At 43.0% G+C, this 16,334-nt stretch overlaps 1 protein-coding gene across 1 annotated transcript in view; it reads left to right on the forward strand.

Annotated features, from left to right (window-relative positions):
* Positions 1-16,334, forward strand: part of ABCC6 (ATP binding cassette subfamily C member 6) — a 28,361-nt gene that overhangs the window by 9,845 nt on the left and 2,182 nt on the right. The window contains exons 12-29 of the mRNA XM_050906107.1: positions 527-730; positions 1,351-1,497; positions 2,213-2,300; positions 2,602-2,671; positions 3,397-3,523; positions 4,006-4,182; positions 4,616-4,783; positions 7,229-7,415; positions 7,839-7,962; positions 8,485-8,605; positions 9,742-9,949; positions 11,065-11,375; positions 12,133-12,332; positions 13,024-13,150; positions 13,764-13,865; positions 14,616-14,762; positions 15,317-15,475; positions 15,717-15,883. Of these exons, the coding sequence (XP_050762064.1) occupies positions 527-730; positions 1,351-1,497; positions 2,213-2,300; positions 2,602-2,671; positions 3,397-3,523; positions 4,006-4,182; positions 4,616-4,783; positions 7,229-7,415; positions 7,839-7,962; positions 8,485-8,605; positions 9,742-9,949; positions 11,065-11,375; positions 12,133-12,332; positions 13,024-13,150; positions 13,764-13,865; positions 14,616-14,762; positions 15,317-15,475; positions 15,717-15,883 (2,834 nt within the window). The remainder of the gene's footprint in view (positions 1-526; positions 731-1,350; positions 1,498-2,212; positions 2,301-2,601; positions 2,672-3,396; positions 3,524-4,005; positions 4,183-4,615; positions 4,784-7,228; positions 7,416-7,838; positions 7,963-8,484; positions 8,606-9,741; positions 9,950-11,064; positions 11,376-12,132; positions 12,333-13,023; positions 13,151-13,763; positions 13,866-14,615; positions 14,763-15,316; positions 15,476-15,716; positions 15,884-16,334) is intronic.

Raw genomic sequence — 16,334 nt, forward strand, 5'->3', positions numbered from 1 at the left:
GTGGTTTACTGACTTGAATTATGCTAGGGTACTACTTTTGAATCTAAGTTAAAGGCTGCTATGCTCTTCCAGGAAAGGATCACATGGAACCCAAGGCTACTGATGATTACAGTAGGCATGTTGGGGGGGGAAATTAGTATTGTACTGAAGCGTATCACTAACATTTGACATCAATTGATGGCTTAATATTTATTATTCATGCTTACCATGACTGTCTGAAGGCACATAGGAGGATTCAAAGCCTGCAAAGTTTCTTGAAGTTAGAGTAAGCTCTTGCATGTTCAGTCTTTTACTTGTTTGCCCACCTTTTCTGTGTTTTTTATGTATTGCCAGTAAAAATAAAGCTCTGAAGATGAAAAGTAAAATATTTCCCAGCCTGGAAGATTCATAAGCAAAACAGTATACACAGCTCAACTGCAGGGAAGTTTATTCAGGATTCATAGGCAGGAATAAGGTGTTTTTTCAGAATAATTGCACCATTAAATATTCAACCTATTAAATGATAAAACTCAAACATTTGTTGCAGGAGACCCAGATGAAACATAAAGATGAGCGGGCCAAACTCACCAATGCCATTTTCAGCGACATTAAAGTAATCAAACTGTATGGCTGGGAGAAAACCTTCATGGAGAAAGTGCTTGGTATCCGGAAGCAAGAACTTCAGGCCCTAAAAAGATCTCAGATTCTCTTCTCAGCATCTCTAGCTTCTTTCCATTCATCAACTTTCCTGGTGAGTGGTTCACCTTCCTACATAAAACATGTGCTATTACTTCCATTTCTCTTTGTACTCCTGTCTGGACAGATTTTTCCTGTGGGACAGCTAAAGATAATATCTGCCCAGAGGAGTTTGTGGTCTCACAGGAGTTGCTGAGCCCCGGTGGAATCAGCCACACAGACATTTACACTGTCCTAACAGCTCCATGGACAAGTAATCTGGTCTGGCAATGTGCTCCAGGCAGACTGAGCCTGCTTTGCAAGAACCACCTGGAGACCTCCAAGCTAGACAGAGTTCATAGCACAGTCAGTAGCTGCGCAAGCCACTTTTGCACTTGCTGTTACAGCTCAGCCATGTGTGTTTTCAATGGGAAATAGCTGTGCTTCCACCTTGCTGTGGTTGCAGCACCAAAACTTCCTTAAAGCAGAACAAACGTCAAATGATCAGAATTGGTTTTGTCACCAACATGCAAGACCTTTGCCTATCATACTTGCCGGATGGGTACCATGTATATGGGTGATAGCCTGCATTTAACTAAATGGGTTGCAGAGTCTTTAAGAAGGGGCCTGTCACCCTTGAACCATTCTCTTCCCTGTCTGAAGCAAATGGTTTGCTTTTCCTTTGCTCCCTTTCAGATTGCATTTGTCATGTTTGCTGTCTACACCCTGGTGGATAACACACACATCCTGGATGCTCAGAAGGCCTTTGTATCTTTAACACTGATCAACATTCTCAACACTGCGTACTCCTTCCTGCCGTTCTCCATAAATGCTGCTGTCCAGGTTAATTGCAGGCTATGTTCCTTTTTCTTTGGCCATAAGTGTTTTTTTACATATCACCATTAACAGGTAAAGGTAGGGATTTCTTAGGGCTTTGAACATCAGAGCTAGCTAGCGAATTGCTATTGTGAAACAGTGAAGTGCAAGGACTTGCAGCTAAAGGTACTCTGTAGTATTGTTTTTCAGAAAGGCTCCTATATTGACAAAATAGTCACCAAGAACAACTCTTAAGTCTTTTGGGGCCAATCACAAGCACCATTAAATCTCAGAGGTGCTTCCAGTTCTGTTTTTAATCACAGAAATCAGAATAGATGGAGCAAAATCTCCTGCTAGCCCAGGCCAGAGAGAAAAGCAAGTCATTGTCCAGTAAGAAATCGGGAAATTCATTTCCCTCTTGCACCCTAAGAGGACTGTCACAGCTCTTCATGTACAGAAGCAATCACTGGAAAGATTGCAGGATGAATTGGAGACAAAAGCACCAATTTCACTGTGTGAACAGAAGAGAAAACACAGGGAAGAATATGGGGTTTTGCTAAGCTAAGTGGAAATAAAGGCAGTTAATATAAGGAAGAGCTGCATTTGTCCATCCAAGCCTACAGCATCTGCAACACAGCACCTAGTTAACATTCTAAGTGGGTCTTCAAGTTGAGTCTTCACTTTGGGTTTTAGCTCCCTTTCTACTCTAAATCTTATTCTTTTGTATGCTTCTTCATTTCAGGCCAAAGTTTCTTTAAGCCGCTTAGCAGCTTTTCTGAATCTGGAAGAACTGAATCCTGAGAGCTCAAGCAGAAACACTTCTGACTGTGGTGAGCTTTTGTGTTAGCATTGTTGTCTTATAAGAGGAGTAGCTTCCATTGTTCAGCTTCCACTCTTAGGGTGCCTACCATAGTCAAGAGAGAAAAATGTTTGCCCCTTACTGTCTCTTTATCTCTCAGGCCTATTTATTTCTAACAATGAAATCTAATCTGGTAATTAACCCCTTCTTTTCACACTTAAGGTTCATTTTATGTAATATAAATACACACTGAAACATAAAGTCACATAAATAGGGATGTTTCTGTACCTACCTTTGAATTTACAAGTGTTTTATTTCTCCTCGTATTTTAGTACAGGCAAGTATCACCATAAGAAATGGGACTTTTTGCTGGAGCAAAGAAACTTCTCCTTGTCTTAGAAGGTACAGACTTACCCTTAGTCATCTCAATTCTGTAGGTCAGGGTGGATGCTGAATGAACTAATTCCTCAGGGCCTAAGTGAAACCAGTGTGGAATATCTAGAGGCTTCTGAGTTTGCTTCATATTTAATGTTGAATTCCGAAAATTATAAAGTCAGACAAAATGTAATCTTGCTTTTATGCTTGTGAGCACGTAAATGGGAAGGTGCCTGTATATGGATGTTGCCTTCATATATGGAGACTGCTTTCTTTACATGATTTTTTTGTCCAAATATGAAATTACAGCAATTTAAGTCAAAAAAGTAGAATTGATGGTATGCAGATATCATATATAACATCACTACATGCTTATTTCAAAAGGCATTGCAGTTTTAGAGAAGAAACAGTGTTGAAAAGTTCTGATGTTCAGGAATGTTTTATATCCAGTGCTTTGGGCTCGCCTATCTCCAGAGTGGGGATCTGCATCTTGGATCTGGGTTTGAAACTCAGATGGGGATGTGGATGAAGACTTTATGGTTGGAGGTGTCTTTGAAGGGATGACTCCTGTTCTGCTGCAAAAAGTCAGCATGATGGGAAGAGTCACTCTGTGCAACTGAGGCCTCAAGTATGAAATTAGGGGGTTTAGTTAGTACATTTTTATTGCTACAAGACAATAGCAAGAATTTTGATAATTTTCTTTTCAGAAAGCGTATCTCAAAGGTGATAAGAGACTAATCTTTTCACTATAGGATAGATCTTACCGTGCCCCGAGGCTCCTTGCTTGCTGTAGTTGGCCAGGTGGGTGCTGGAAAGTCCTCCTTGCTGTCAGCGTTACTTGGTGAGCTGGAGAAGACGGACGGCTGCGTGACCATGAAGGTAAATTTTCCCCGGAGCATTTGCTTCTAATTAGGCTGTCTTCAGGAACAGTAAGGTATTAACCAAGGCATCAGGTACTTGATGAAAACCCAATTACTGCTGAATTTTAACAAAGGCTGTATGTAGCAGCCCACATTTAATTATCTGAAGGTGCTTAAGACCTCTCAGATGAGCCTGGCCCTTGGGAATGGGAACTGGAACAGAACTTCAAAGATCCAATTCTATTTCCCACTCTGACAGTGAGCTGAAGTGGCATCCTGGTAAATCGCGTCATGTACTTGCACCTCTGTTTCCTCCTCTGTCAGATAACGAGAGTGCAGACTCGTATTTTACAAAGCCCTCTGAGACCTGCCAATGGTGATGATCATTCCAGATTTCTGTAAATCTAATTGGGAGAGTTTTTCTTCAAAGACAGGTTCCCACAGTGTTAAGTTGAGCTTATGAAAAAGATTGTCAACATTCTTCCACTTCCATTTTTATAGGACACCGCAGCTTATGTCCCCCAGCAAGCTTGGATACAAAACGCTTCAGTGGAAGATAATATTCTCTTTGGGAAAGAGATGAATGAAACATGGTTCAATAGAGTGATAGACGCTTGTGCACTGCAACCTGATTTGGAGAGCTTCCCTGCAGGGCAGAAGAGTGAAATAGGAGAGAAGGTACTGGCTTAGGTTTATATTTTGGCCAACTTTTCCATGAGTAGCTACAACTTTGGGTGTCCTGCTTAAAACACCTACAAAAGGACTAAACTTGGAGGAGGCAGGTACTCGGTAATTTCTGAGAAGTCGGGCCATGATTTAACGGGGTCTGAAGCCCACCTCCTGACAGTTAACCTAACCAGAGATATGAGAGATGCTTAAGACAAAGATCAACAAATCCAGGTCATTCTTGAGTCCTCTTTTGCAGGAGAGTGGAGTTGCTCAGGAGAATCTGCCTCTGCATCTCAAGAGCCCTCTTTGGAGGGAGGGAGGAAGGGAGGGAGATGCACTGATTTAAAAATAAGGAAGTCATAAAACCTCAGTGTAAAATGGAGCCAACATTTGGCAAATATGCTGTAGCTTTGGAGTAAACAGTGTCAATACCTTTTTACAGGGAATAAATATATCTGGAGGGCAGAAGCAAAGAGTGAACCTTGCTCGTGCCGTGTACCAGAAGGCTTCAATTTACCTACTCGATGACCCCCTCTCAGCTGTTGATGCCCATGTTGGACAGCACATTTTTGACCATGTTCTTGGACCCAACGGCTTACTGAAGGACAAGGTGTGTTATAAATCCCGAACTGTAAAAGATTGCAAAACGTATCTAATTATCAGGGCCCCTGAAACCTTTCCAGTAAGGTGGGTTACTCACTTGATCAAAGGCTCCCAAATTATTTTTTGCTAGTGGCAGCAGGTACTACTGTTAGCAACAGTGGAAGTGGAATGGGTAACCTCTGCAGTCCACTGCAGTGAATCTCACCTAGAAGGAGGAAGACTGAAAAGTTAGGTTCTCCTGAAAGACTGTCTTTATCCTCAGGCAAACCACATGCCTAGTTCCAGCCTTACTTCTACAGCAAGTTTATAGTTCTTTGGTCTTCTGTTGACATTATCCTTCTCCCTTTTTGCAATTTACTTCCGAGTATAGTTAGGAAGAGCTGTCTGATCTCTTCCAGCTCATTGTATCTTATCATAACATCTAATCCCATCACTTTTGAATAGTTCAGTGGCACCTTTACAGTTCTTATCACCCAAATGTTCATCACGTAAACTTCAGTCTTAAAATCTATCTTAAACACTTCCCTTCCATTCTTTTTCGCATTGGTTGCATTTTGTTATTCCTTGGTATTTCTCTGCTGTCAAGCAATCTGGATAATAAATGTGGTTACATGAGAAGAGATACTAGGGCAGCTCTATTTTTTTCATAGTATAAATTGCCTACAAATACTTGATTCAATTTCACATTGTAGAAGGAAAATAGGTAATTTCTTTCATTAGAAAGTCCAATTCAAACAGACATGTCTGATTACAAATACCTTTCTCTTCATGTGGATTGGTTGCAAGTATCAGAGTGTAATTATTGCATTGAAACAGAAAGACTGGCAAAGAAAGAATGTATCAGACTTAAGCAGTACTCAAAGGGCTTGATTGTATATTAGAAATACAGAACATGCCAATTTGTTAATGTGTTGGCTTTGTGTGGTGGGGTTTTAGTAGCAGGGGAGGGGCTCCTGTGAGAAGCTGCTAGAAGCTTCCCCGGCTCCAAGTTGGACCTGCTGCTGGCCAAGGCCAAGCCAACTGGTGACAGCGGTAGCGCCTCTGTGATAGCATATTTAAGAAGAGGGGAAAAAAGACTGCTGAAAAACCTGCAGCAGGCAGAGGAGTGGGATGTGAGAGAAACAACCATGGTGACACCGAGGTCAGTGAAGAAGGAGGGGGAGGAGGTGCGGGGGAGCAGAGGTTCCCCTGCAGCCCGTGGTGAGAGGGCAGGCTGTCCCCCTGCAGCCCATGGAGGTTAACAGCGGAGCAGAGATTCCCCTGCAGCCCCTGGAGGACCCCACGCCAGAGCAGGTGGCTGGGCCCGGAGAAGGCCGTGACTCCGTGGGAAAGCCCACGCTGGAGCAGTTCGTGGAGAACTGCAGCCCGTGGAAAGGACTTGAGTTGGAGAAGCTCGTGGAGGGCTGACCCCCGTGGGAGGGACCCCAAGCTGGAGCAGGGGAAGAGTGTGAGGAGTCCTCCCCCTGAGGAGGAAGGAGCGGCAGAGACAACGTGTGATGAACTGACCACAACCCCCATTCCCCGTCCCCCTGCGCTGCTGAGGGGGAGGAGGTAGGGGAATCGGGAGCAAAGCTGAGCCCGGGAAGAAGGGAGGGGTGGGGGGAAGGTGTGTATTTAAGATACGGTTCTATTTCTCATTTTCCTACTCTGATTTGATTGGTAACAAATTAAATTGATTTCTTTTTTCCCCAAGTCAAGTCTGTTTTGCCTGTGACCATAATTGGTGACTGATCCTTCCTTGTCCTTGTCTTGACTCACAAGCCTTTCGTTATATTTTCTCCTCCCCATCCCACCGGGGGGAAGGAGTGAGCAAGTGGCTGCATGGTGCTTTGTTGCCGGCTGGGCCTAAACCACGACAGTTATCTAGGGAAAAATTACTTTTCTTATGTCCTTTCCTACATGTAATTATCTGTGCAAATACACTCAGAAATTTAAATGTAAAGGAGCTGCACTCTTAACTCCGTTCAGGTTGATGAAGTTTTCAGGCACAAATTTGATTCTGAAATATTGATATCAGTGACAATAAATGTGACATACTCTCCAATTAACATCATTCTACTTAAGAGCTTCAGCCTGAGGGGAATCAACAACATGGAACTGGTCAGTGAGCCAAGCAAAAGGTCCTCCTACCTACAGGGTGCTAGCCTGGGACTTCAGGCTTCAGTTCCCATCCTCACTCTTTTATGCTTGTGCGTGACACAAAGCAAGTTGATTCACCCTTCCGCTCCCGAGTTCTGCACTTTCAAAATGGGCACAGAGCTGTGCTGCAAAGATAAACTTCATCAAAGAGACAGTCAGAAGTGATAGGAATAAATAACAAAAATATCTCCAAGTTCGTAAAAATCATAGCTCAGACTGAGTACGTGTCTGTCTTTGGAAGACAGCTGACTGCACCAGCTTGAGTGAGCAGGGGAACGCCAGAACAATTCTAACTGTTCCCTCTTTATTCAAGCAGACTCGTGTGCTGGTGACTCACACAATCAACGTTTTGCCTCAAGTGGACAACATTGTTTTTCTGGTGGATGGAACAATCTCAGAAATTGGTTCCTACCAAGAACTTCTACAGAGAAATGGGGCCTTTGCAGAATTTCTTCATTCACACATTACTGCAGAAGAGAAGGCAGGCACTGGTTTTCCAGGTAACCCAAATGAGTTGGAATTGTTCTTCCTAGGTCTATCAGTCAATTGTTTCCTTAATATTATACTTAACATTAAAGAACTGGGGGGGAGGGGAGTCTGCTGCTGTTCACAGTTGGGAAGAGGGAAAAGAGAATAAAACTGGAAAAGCCAGTCTTACATTTGTTTTATTAGGGACATTTAAAGCTGAGATCCAATCACAGTAAGCTGTCACTTTGCGTGTGGAAAAATGCCTGTCAAATTAGCTGACTCATCACCTCAAAATTGATTCTTGAATAAACAGTTCCATCTTCATAGACAACAATAATGCAGTAAACAGAATTACCCACTATATGTGCTATTCTTCAAGCCTCACCTTGATATTTCTACCCTTAGAAACAATTGTTTGTAATGAACCTTTCCTCCATATTACCAGTCTCTCAAAGGCTATACAGGACAAAATGGGATTCTAAAGCATTTAGGAAAAAACTGCATTTATTTCACAGCTATAGGAGACACCAAAGGCACCATCACCTCTAGAAATGGTCCATCACAGGAGAAGCTCTTTAGGTAAGCTTAAAGCTGTCTCAGACACTGAAGAACTTGCTCCAAAAGCCAATACAAGCCTGCATGGAGGCTCTTACTGAGTACGATACATGTTTGGGATTGAATCTGTAAATTAATAATAAAAGCAAACAAGCAAAACTCAAGAATAGGTAAGATGCTGCTCTTGAATGTGGAGGCTAACAGTTTCTCCATATTTCACAAGGAGCCAGAATTTGTTCTAGAGCTCACGTACAAGGCATGTTGATACATTTGCTTGCTGTTCACTTCCCAGTGGGGCTGTAAAGTCCGACTCATTTCAAACCAGCCACAGTTAGTGAATGCTTAAAGCCTCTGTTTGTTAATAGTTTGACAGAGCCCAGTCCCTGTGACAAATATGGACAATGGTTGGGGCCACTTTGGAAGACCTCGAAAACTGCAGCCCTCAAAACAGGCATGAATATAGGGGTGGATGGGTAAGGACATCCAGCTTTAAAATACTCATTGCCTTGGCTAAAAATTGAAAGGACTTTTGTTTTCTTTATGAAGTGACAATTCAGTCAGATCTTCTGCTATGGGAAGGGAGACCAGTCCTGTAAGTCAAGACTGTACCACTGCTGCAGCCATCAAAGGAAGATTAACCAAGGGAGAGAAAACTCAGCATGGCAGGGTAAGCACAGCACCTTCCTATACAGGCAAAGACACATACCATGGGTTTATTACTGACCCACTCATGGCAGGCGGGTCAGCTCACTGCCTAAGTTAAACCAGTGCAACTCCAGGGAAGTCAGCTGAGCTGTACAAGTTCGCCCTATAATTGAGACAAAGTAATTTCAGCATTATTTTACATAGCACCTTCTATGCAAACTGTATCTCCCTAGATGCCCTGATCCAAGCAGTGGTTCCAAAATAGGAATAATGCACGTACATTGCAGAGAGCACATTATGGAAATGGGGGGAGGGGGGATAATTTATGACCACTTGAGGAGAGAGATCTTGATTCAAGAGTTGACCTGAAGGGAGAAAGCGCACTGAAGCAATCAGGGTGAGGTGGTGGTAAGGGACAGAAGAGGATAAATTACAAGGGACTTGTAATATTGAGTCTGTCCACAAACTCTTGAGGCTGGTGGGAAGGGGCCAAGAGGCACATCACTGTTCTCATCTTGCCCAAGGGAAACACCTCAAAAGGCTGAGGCAAGGAGAGTACTGTGAAAGGAAAGAACCAGATGTGGGATTCCAGCTAAGAGGAGTCAGGCATAGATAAGGTGTGTATTCAGGGCACATTGTAGAAGCAGTAAAATGTGGGGAGGAAACAAATAGCTGAGGTTACACACCGGTACTGATGAGAGTAAGAAGTCAGACACCGCAAAGGAGGCAGCTCTTCCCCTAGGGAAGCACAGTATTAGCCAGACTGGGATCTCCTCACCTCTGCTGATCAGCAGTTACTCACACAAGCAGTCAGTGGGATACATGATAGTTCTCACTCACACCGAGAACAAATGAAAACCACTGCTGGCATAAGGAAAGCCTTACGTGCATTCCAGCAATAACACGAACCTATTGCAATAACATTCAAGAGTTGATAATAATCACTCATTAATACCATGAATTTATTTAAGTATGGGTTCATTATTCAACCGTGAGGAAAACAAGAAAAGGATTAATATGGTTGCTATGGCCCGTGACATATAACCAAGTAGATATGCCATAATAAATCATTGCTTGTTTCAGAGCTGCTTTTCCTTGCTAACAAACTTGATCCTCCCAACCTCTCCTCCTATTCTTCCCCCAATTGTTTCACTCTAGGTTAATACTTCAATTTATGCAGCCTACCTGAAGGCGACAGGCTTACCACTGTGTGTGTACATCATTCTGTTGTTCACATGTCAGCAAGCTGTGTCATTTTCTCGTGGTTACTGGCTCAGCATGTGGACAGATGACCCTGTTCACAACGGGACACAAGAGCACACAGAGCTGAGAGTTGGAGTCTTTGGTGCACTAGGAGTGGTTCAAGGTTTGTTTAATTTGCTCACCTAATTCTTCTCTGTATTGCCATCTCCCTTTCCCATATCCAGGATGTTTTCTCAGAATATAAACAAATGCATACCCATGGGCTCTTAGCCTCCTGGGCTTTTGGCACCAGCCCTAAAGGTTTGGCATGGGACCTAAAACTACAGGCTCTGACGCACAGAGAGGATTTCTAAGGGATCTGAACAGTATTTCCAGTGTTACTGCCTGAAATTCTACTTCATGGTATGCTAGAAGTGTTCTCCTGTGCCTTTCAGCAGACCATGATGAATAGTGTCTTCCTCTATATTTCCTGCTGGAACTAAATTACCTGAGCCCCTAAAAAACATTCAGCAGTGGAAGAACTACAACATCCTTATTGTTCTATCCTGCCGCCTTGTATCCAGCATCTTCTGCATATCTTTCTTCCTCTTATCCCTTTGCATTCCTCCAATATGAATTAATCCTATCAAAGTGCAAGCAGTGGTTCTTCTCCATGCTGAATTAAATCTTGGTTTAGGTCTTTTGAGTGTAAAGAGAGAGAAAAAGAGGAACTTGTGGAATTCTACATTCCTTTAAATCTTTCTCATTAAAAATGGCAACAATTCTTTCCGTCACTCTTCAATAAATAAATAAATAAATAGAATCACTTGTTTTAGGACAGAAATCAAATCTGGAAAAATCTCAGCCCAAGTGACAGAAGATGAGAAAACTTTAACCGAGTTGAAAAGAGTGGGAAGGGTTGGGTACCCTTCTGTGCTAACAGTGAATCTGTAGGCAGGAAACCTAAGACTTTGAGTAATTCAGTGTAATTCAAAGTAATTCCAGTCAAGCTCCAAGCTCATTTTGTGAAGAATAACGAATTTGTCCTGCATGTTTAAGTTCCTGAATCCGTAGCCCCCATCAAGCTTGCTTAGAAGGTCTTCCGCCCCTCTGTAGCTACGCTACAGAAAGGGTAGTTTGCCCTGCAGCTCTGAGGCTTGGCTTAATTGCTACCAGACAGTCAGCTCCTTTCAGTAGTATAGCATTCACAGTACTAAGTGAAAATCATGATCTCGCAAAGGAGAACTCCAAGGTGAGTTTGTTCAGATCTAGTAGTAATTATTATTTTTTATATTACAGCCCTTGGCAGATTTGCCTCCACAGCAGCAGTCCTTCTAGGTGGCGTGTTAGCATCGCACAAGCTGTTTCTGCAGTTGCTGAGGAATGTTGCTAGATCCCCAATGGTCTTCTTTGAGCAAACGCCCATTGGAAACTTGCTGAACCGCTTCTCCAGAGACATGGATGCTATTGATTCTGTCATCCCTGACAAGCTGAAGTCCTTGCTGGGATTCTTGTTCAACTTGCTGGAGATCTACCTTGTGATTATAGTGGCTACACCAAGGGCAGCAATGGCCATCGTGCCCTTGACTGTTCTTTATGCTGCATTCCAGGTAGGAGCTCAAAGAGATACACAGACAGGAGAGGCTGAAGCAGCATGGCCATGTCCCTGCAGAAAGCCTCCTTCCATTTCTTAGGAGCGGAGACATGCAGAAACTAGTTTCATCATCTCAAATTGCATCTGAACAAGAGTAATGTCAGTGGCTCTTCCCACATCACCTCAGCCTTCCAAAGCATCCCAGAGACCTCACAAAGAGGCTTGTGCTTTTCTGATGTCCAGATCAAATCCTACCTAGAGCTATATTCCTTGTCTCCATTAGTGTAAATGCAATCATATTAAGACCAAAAGCATTTTTCCTTTCCTCCAGAATTCCTACACTGCTTTTTAATATCTCCATGTATGCCATGCAGCTCTCCCATTGGGCTCTGAAACCTCAAATGCTTTGCCAGCTAAGACTGAACATGAGGGAAGGGCAAGTAAGGGTGCAAGTATGCCTCTGTTCTCCATCAAGCAAAGGGCTGGTCTACAGGAGAAAGTAAGTGTGAGTTTAGAGTCTTTGCGAGTTCAGAGTACCCTGGCTTCTTTGCATTAACTAACCACGGGGTTATTCTTAATGAAGATAGGACACAACACAGGCAGAAACGCTACTTCACCTTTTAAGGGCATCTCCAACCTGCACATTAGGTTTTATAACGCTAGGATAGTACATACTATTGCACTTGTTGAGGCCTTCCCAAATTTTCTGTGGAGCACCTCCATGGAGGCATAAACTTTCTAATCACTTCCCCTTCCATTTCCCTTTGTACCAGCACTTCTACGTCATCACCTCCTGCCAGCTGAGACGCATAGAGGCTGCCAGCAGGTCACCCATCTACTCCCACATTTCAGAAACTTTCCAAGGGAGCAGTGTGATCCGTGCTTACAAGGACCAGGAGAGGTTTATTTTGAAGAGCAATTTTCTAGTGGATGAGAATCAGCGAATAGGCTTCCCTGGAGCAGTTGCTGACAGGTACAAATTTGCAGTGTAAAAAAAAAAAAAATGATAGTTTACTCTCACGGCCTTGGTGAGTGGAGATAGCTGCTCTGGGGGCTTGGGTGGAGGTGCACAAAAGATGACAGCGGTGCACAGTGTTTTGGGGAAGGGTAGCCTCTTTCATTATCACTTACACTGCGCCCCTCTCTGGCAACGTGCCCCTCACACAACCAACATGCTCCCATCTCTGTTGTGTGGCTAGGCACACACACATGCTGACGCTCTGCTAGAGTTATCACTTGGTGTCCAAAGTGCAGAAAGCTGTAGTACATGCCTGGTGAGGCCCATCACCACATGAGAGAGTGCATGAGGCCTGTGGTATATGCAGAACCCATCAGAGAATAGAGCCATCAGCCACCAATCATGAAACAAGTGAGGAGTACCAGAAGGAGTGAGAGATGTTAGACCAACTCATCCAAGAAACTGTGTGCTGGCTGCTGTCATCCAACAGGCCTTGGAGAAAATCCTAACAGAGACCACAAGCCAAGCAGTTCGGACAGACTGGAGCCATTCATGAGCTCCAAGAGCAACCAGGGCGTGACAAGAGCTTTTCTGAACATCCTGTACCCCAGCAGCTCCACAAGCGTTTTGCAAAGTAATCACAGATTCTGTTGGGGGAAAGGAAGAGGGCACCCAGCAACAGCCCTGTACCCTCCTCCTCTTGCAGGTGGCTTGCTACAAACCTGGAGTTTCTGGGTAATGGCATCGTGTTGTTTGCAGCACTGTTTGCAGCAATGGGCAGAACACATCTTAGTCCAGGAACTGCTGGCTTCTCCATTTCATATGCTCTTCAGGTAACTCAGCATTGAAGTAATACCATGCTTGCCTTTCATCAAAAGCAACTTGCATTTTAATTTCTGCTACCATTTGAATTTCTAAGAAATCATGAACTAGTTCTGTGGCTTTCTAGATGCCTTCTCCTACCAAACTCTGCTGTCATTGCTGAAACCCAGAGCATCTGGAGCATATGGCCCCTTAGAGAATGAACCTCAAACACATGCACCAGCTATCTTTTTCCTCCTGCATCTGAACTGATACTTGAGTCGCAGCATGCTCTTAGCAACTGAAACAAGGTCTTCAGCATCTGTCTTATCTGTTTGTAGATTAGTTACACAATACCCTAAGAAATAGCTACATTACCTTTTAGCATCCAAGTCAGTAGCATTTCATTCTCTATAAACTTGCTGAGAAGCTATGGGCGGAGCTGGCTAGGCTCTTTAAACACAGCTTTACGAACTTTCACAAGGATCCACAGTTATTTTTTAGCCTTTTAAGGGATGATTTCTGAAGTAATTAGCTGATGAGGAGGTCTTTATAAGTAAACACTAAGACAGAATACCAGGTACCTCGCAAGCACAGGTCAAGACTTATTTTATCTGCCCTAATGCTTCTGTTTCTTTCTGCTAGGTAACTGGTGTTCTGAACTGGATGGTGCGCTCCTGGACAGAAATAGAGAACAACATTGTTTCTGTAGAGAGAGTGAGAGAATACTTGAGGACTCCTAAGGAGGTAGCTAATCAACTATTGGTCTTACTAGCAGAGGTGAACATCTCTGCAAACTAAACTAGTAACTCTTCTGTTCCACGTGGACAAACCCCCTAGTTTTCCCCTTCTAAAAAGCCAGTTACGTTTCCTTTAAAGAACTGCAGCATTTGGTTTTTATCCAGCTGACTAGACTTGTTTTATAACCTCTGATCATCATTATTTCCTTAAGACAGTTAAGCATTAGATTGCCATTAAAATAGCTTCACTTGGTAACACTCATGGAATGAGCCGTATTTTCTGCCCATATTTGGAGTATGTATTTATTGCACGAGTTCAGATGCAACTCTCTGGTAACTGATGGCTGCTAGATGGCCTTTTAGCCACTAAAAGTCTCCAGTGCAATCATTTTTGTTCTGTAATCATTAAAATTATTTCTCCATATGCTTCCCTGAGATCCTATTAAAGGAGACTTTCACAGTCTGTTTACAGGGGTGTATAAATCTTTTTTTATTGAACCACTGAATGTCAGAACTCTGACATGCAAACAAATGTTTATCCCCATTTTCAGCTAAGACGATCGGCATCTTTGCATAAAGTAAAAAGTCAGCATTTGCAATACGGAAGTTAAAGGCCTTTTTCTCTTTTGGAAACAGTAACTAGATCGGGGGAATTCAGCACAGATGATGTCTTCATAAGCTTCCCATTTAAGTATGGCCACTTGATTTGGTAATTTAAATCAGCTTTATACATTGCTGTTTGTTTTCATCTATTTAGGCACCCTGGACTCTGAATGGCAAACTTCAAGGTCAAGTTTGGCTCACTGAAGGAAGAATTGAATTTAGAAACTATAGTTTGCGATACAGGCCAAATTTGGAGTTAGCACTGAAGCATGTCAATCTAACCATCAATGGGCATGAGAAGGTAAGCAAAGCCACTTGTTTCAGAAGAGCTACAAAGTGTGAGCAGTGCTTTGCGGTGATCAGATCTGGGCAGATACAGTCCCTGCCCTACACCAAGGTATAGGAACTTGTGTGAAAGCTGCAGTAAGTATGAGCCCATCTATCACACTGCACACCTCTTCTAGTACAAAATGCTGTTGTTTCCAGGATTGCTGCATACACTAGACATTCTTCTGAGTGAAATTTCATTTCACAGAACTTTAGCAGAGTTACAGCAAAGGAATTTCACTTTTTAAATCTAGTGCCACATCAAGACCCTGTTCTAGCTGCTAGGTCTGGTAGTTATTCTTCCCATCAAAGGCTTTCAAGACTCCTTTTCATACAAAACAACTACAAATTATAAATGATGCCCTTTAAGAATGTATTGCTAGACTATATGAATCTTGAACAGCCCTGAAGATTTGATCCATGCAAAGCTGTCTCTCTTCAAAGGCCAAGAGGAACTACATGACAGCTCTGTCCAACTGTGGAAAACGATCCACATCAAAACCAAAAGCTTTCCATTGCACTTTACAGATCGGCATAACTGGAAGAACAGGAGCTGGGAAATCTACTCTTGCTGTGGGATTGCTGCGATTAGTGGAAGCTGCGGAAGGAGCAATCCTAATTGACGGACTAGATATTGCTCAACTAGGTCTCCATGACCTTAGAACCAAGATAACTGTCATTCCCCAGGTATGAAATTAATTTCCAAAATGCTTCAGCAGTGTTGTAAGTCTTAACACCTAGGAAGGGTTTATAAAGATTCTGTGAGAGGAGGGACATTCAGAAATTTCAAAGTTGGGAATAACCTCTATGCCCTGATAGTCTCCCATTCAATTTAACATTAGCCACAGATTTGCACCCAGCAGGGAAAACCGGACAGCTCGTTTTTGTAATTCATTTCAAGAGTTGTTTGTACTGTCTCTGTGCTCAGGATCCAGTTTTGTTTTCTGGCTCTCTAAGAATGAATCTCGACCCATTAAACCAATACACTGATGCAGACATCTGGACAGCTTTGGAACTGACTCAGCTCAAGAACTTTGTTGCAGATTTGCCAGATCAGTTGGAATATAAGTGCACTGACCAAGGGGAAAACCTAAGGTACCTTATCTGCAGAAAGACAGTGGCAGCCCATGGGCTAGGAGAACACAGAGCTAGTGGCACAAGGAGTCTAATTCATTAAAAAAAAAAAAAAAAAAAAGGTGCCCAGACCTTGCTGCATTATTGTCCTGTTTAGCAGCATGAAATCAAATCATAAGACACCAAGTGGAAGACCTCTGAGACTTCATCATTGTGGTGGCTTGTGTTTGTGCAGTACTTAAAACACTGGAATCCTGCTCCAAGTGCTGATCTCCTGGGTGCTATAGTAATGCCCTCCCTTCATTTCCTTAGGTTGTTTCATGCTGTTACCTGCAGTGCCACCAGCCTCAATCACCCTTTCACGGAAAGGGAACAATCACCTTTTCATTACTATTTTCAAATTAATCATGTATCCTGACCCCAGGGAAAAGTGACTACTGCTCTCAGTTTACCATCCCTCTTCTTACTTGCA

This window comes from Gymnogyps californianus, chromosome 15 (assembly GCF_018139145.2).
Source record: "Gymnogyps californianus isolate 813 chromosome 15, ASM1813914v2, whole genome shotgun sequence".
NCBI classification, from domain to species: Eukaryota; Metazoa; Chordata; class Aves; order Accipitriformes; family Cathartidae; genus Gymnogyps; species Gymnogyps californianus.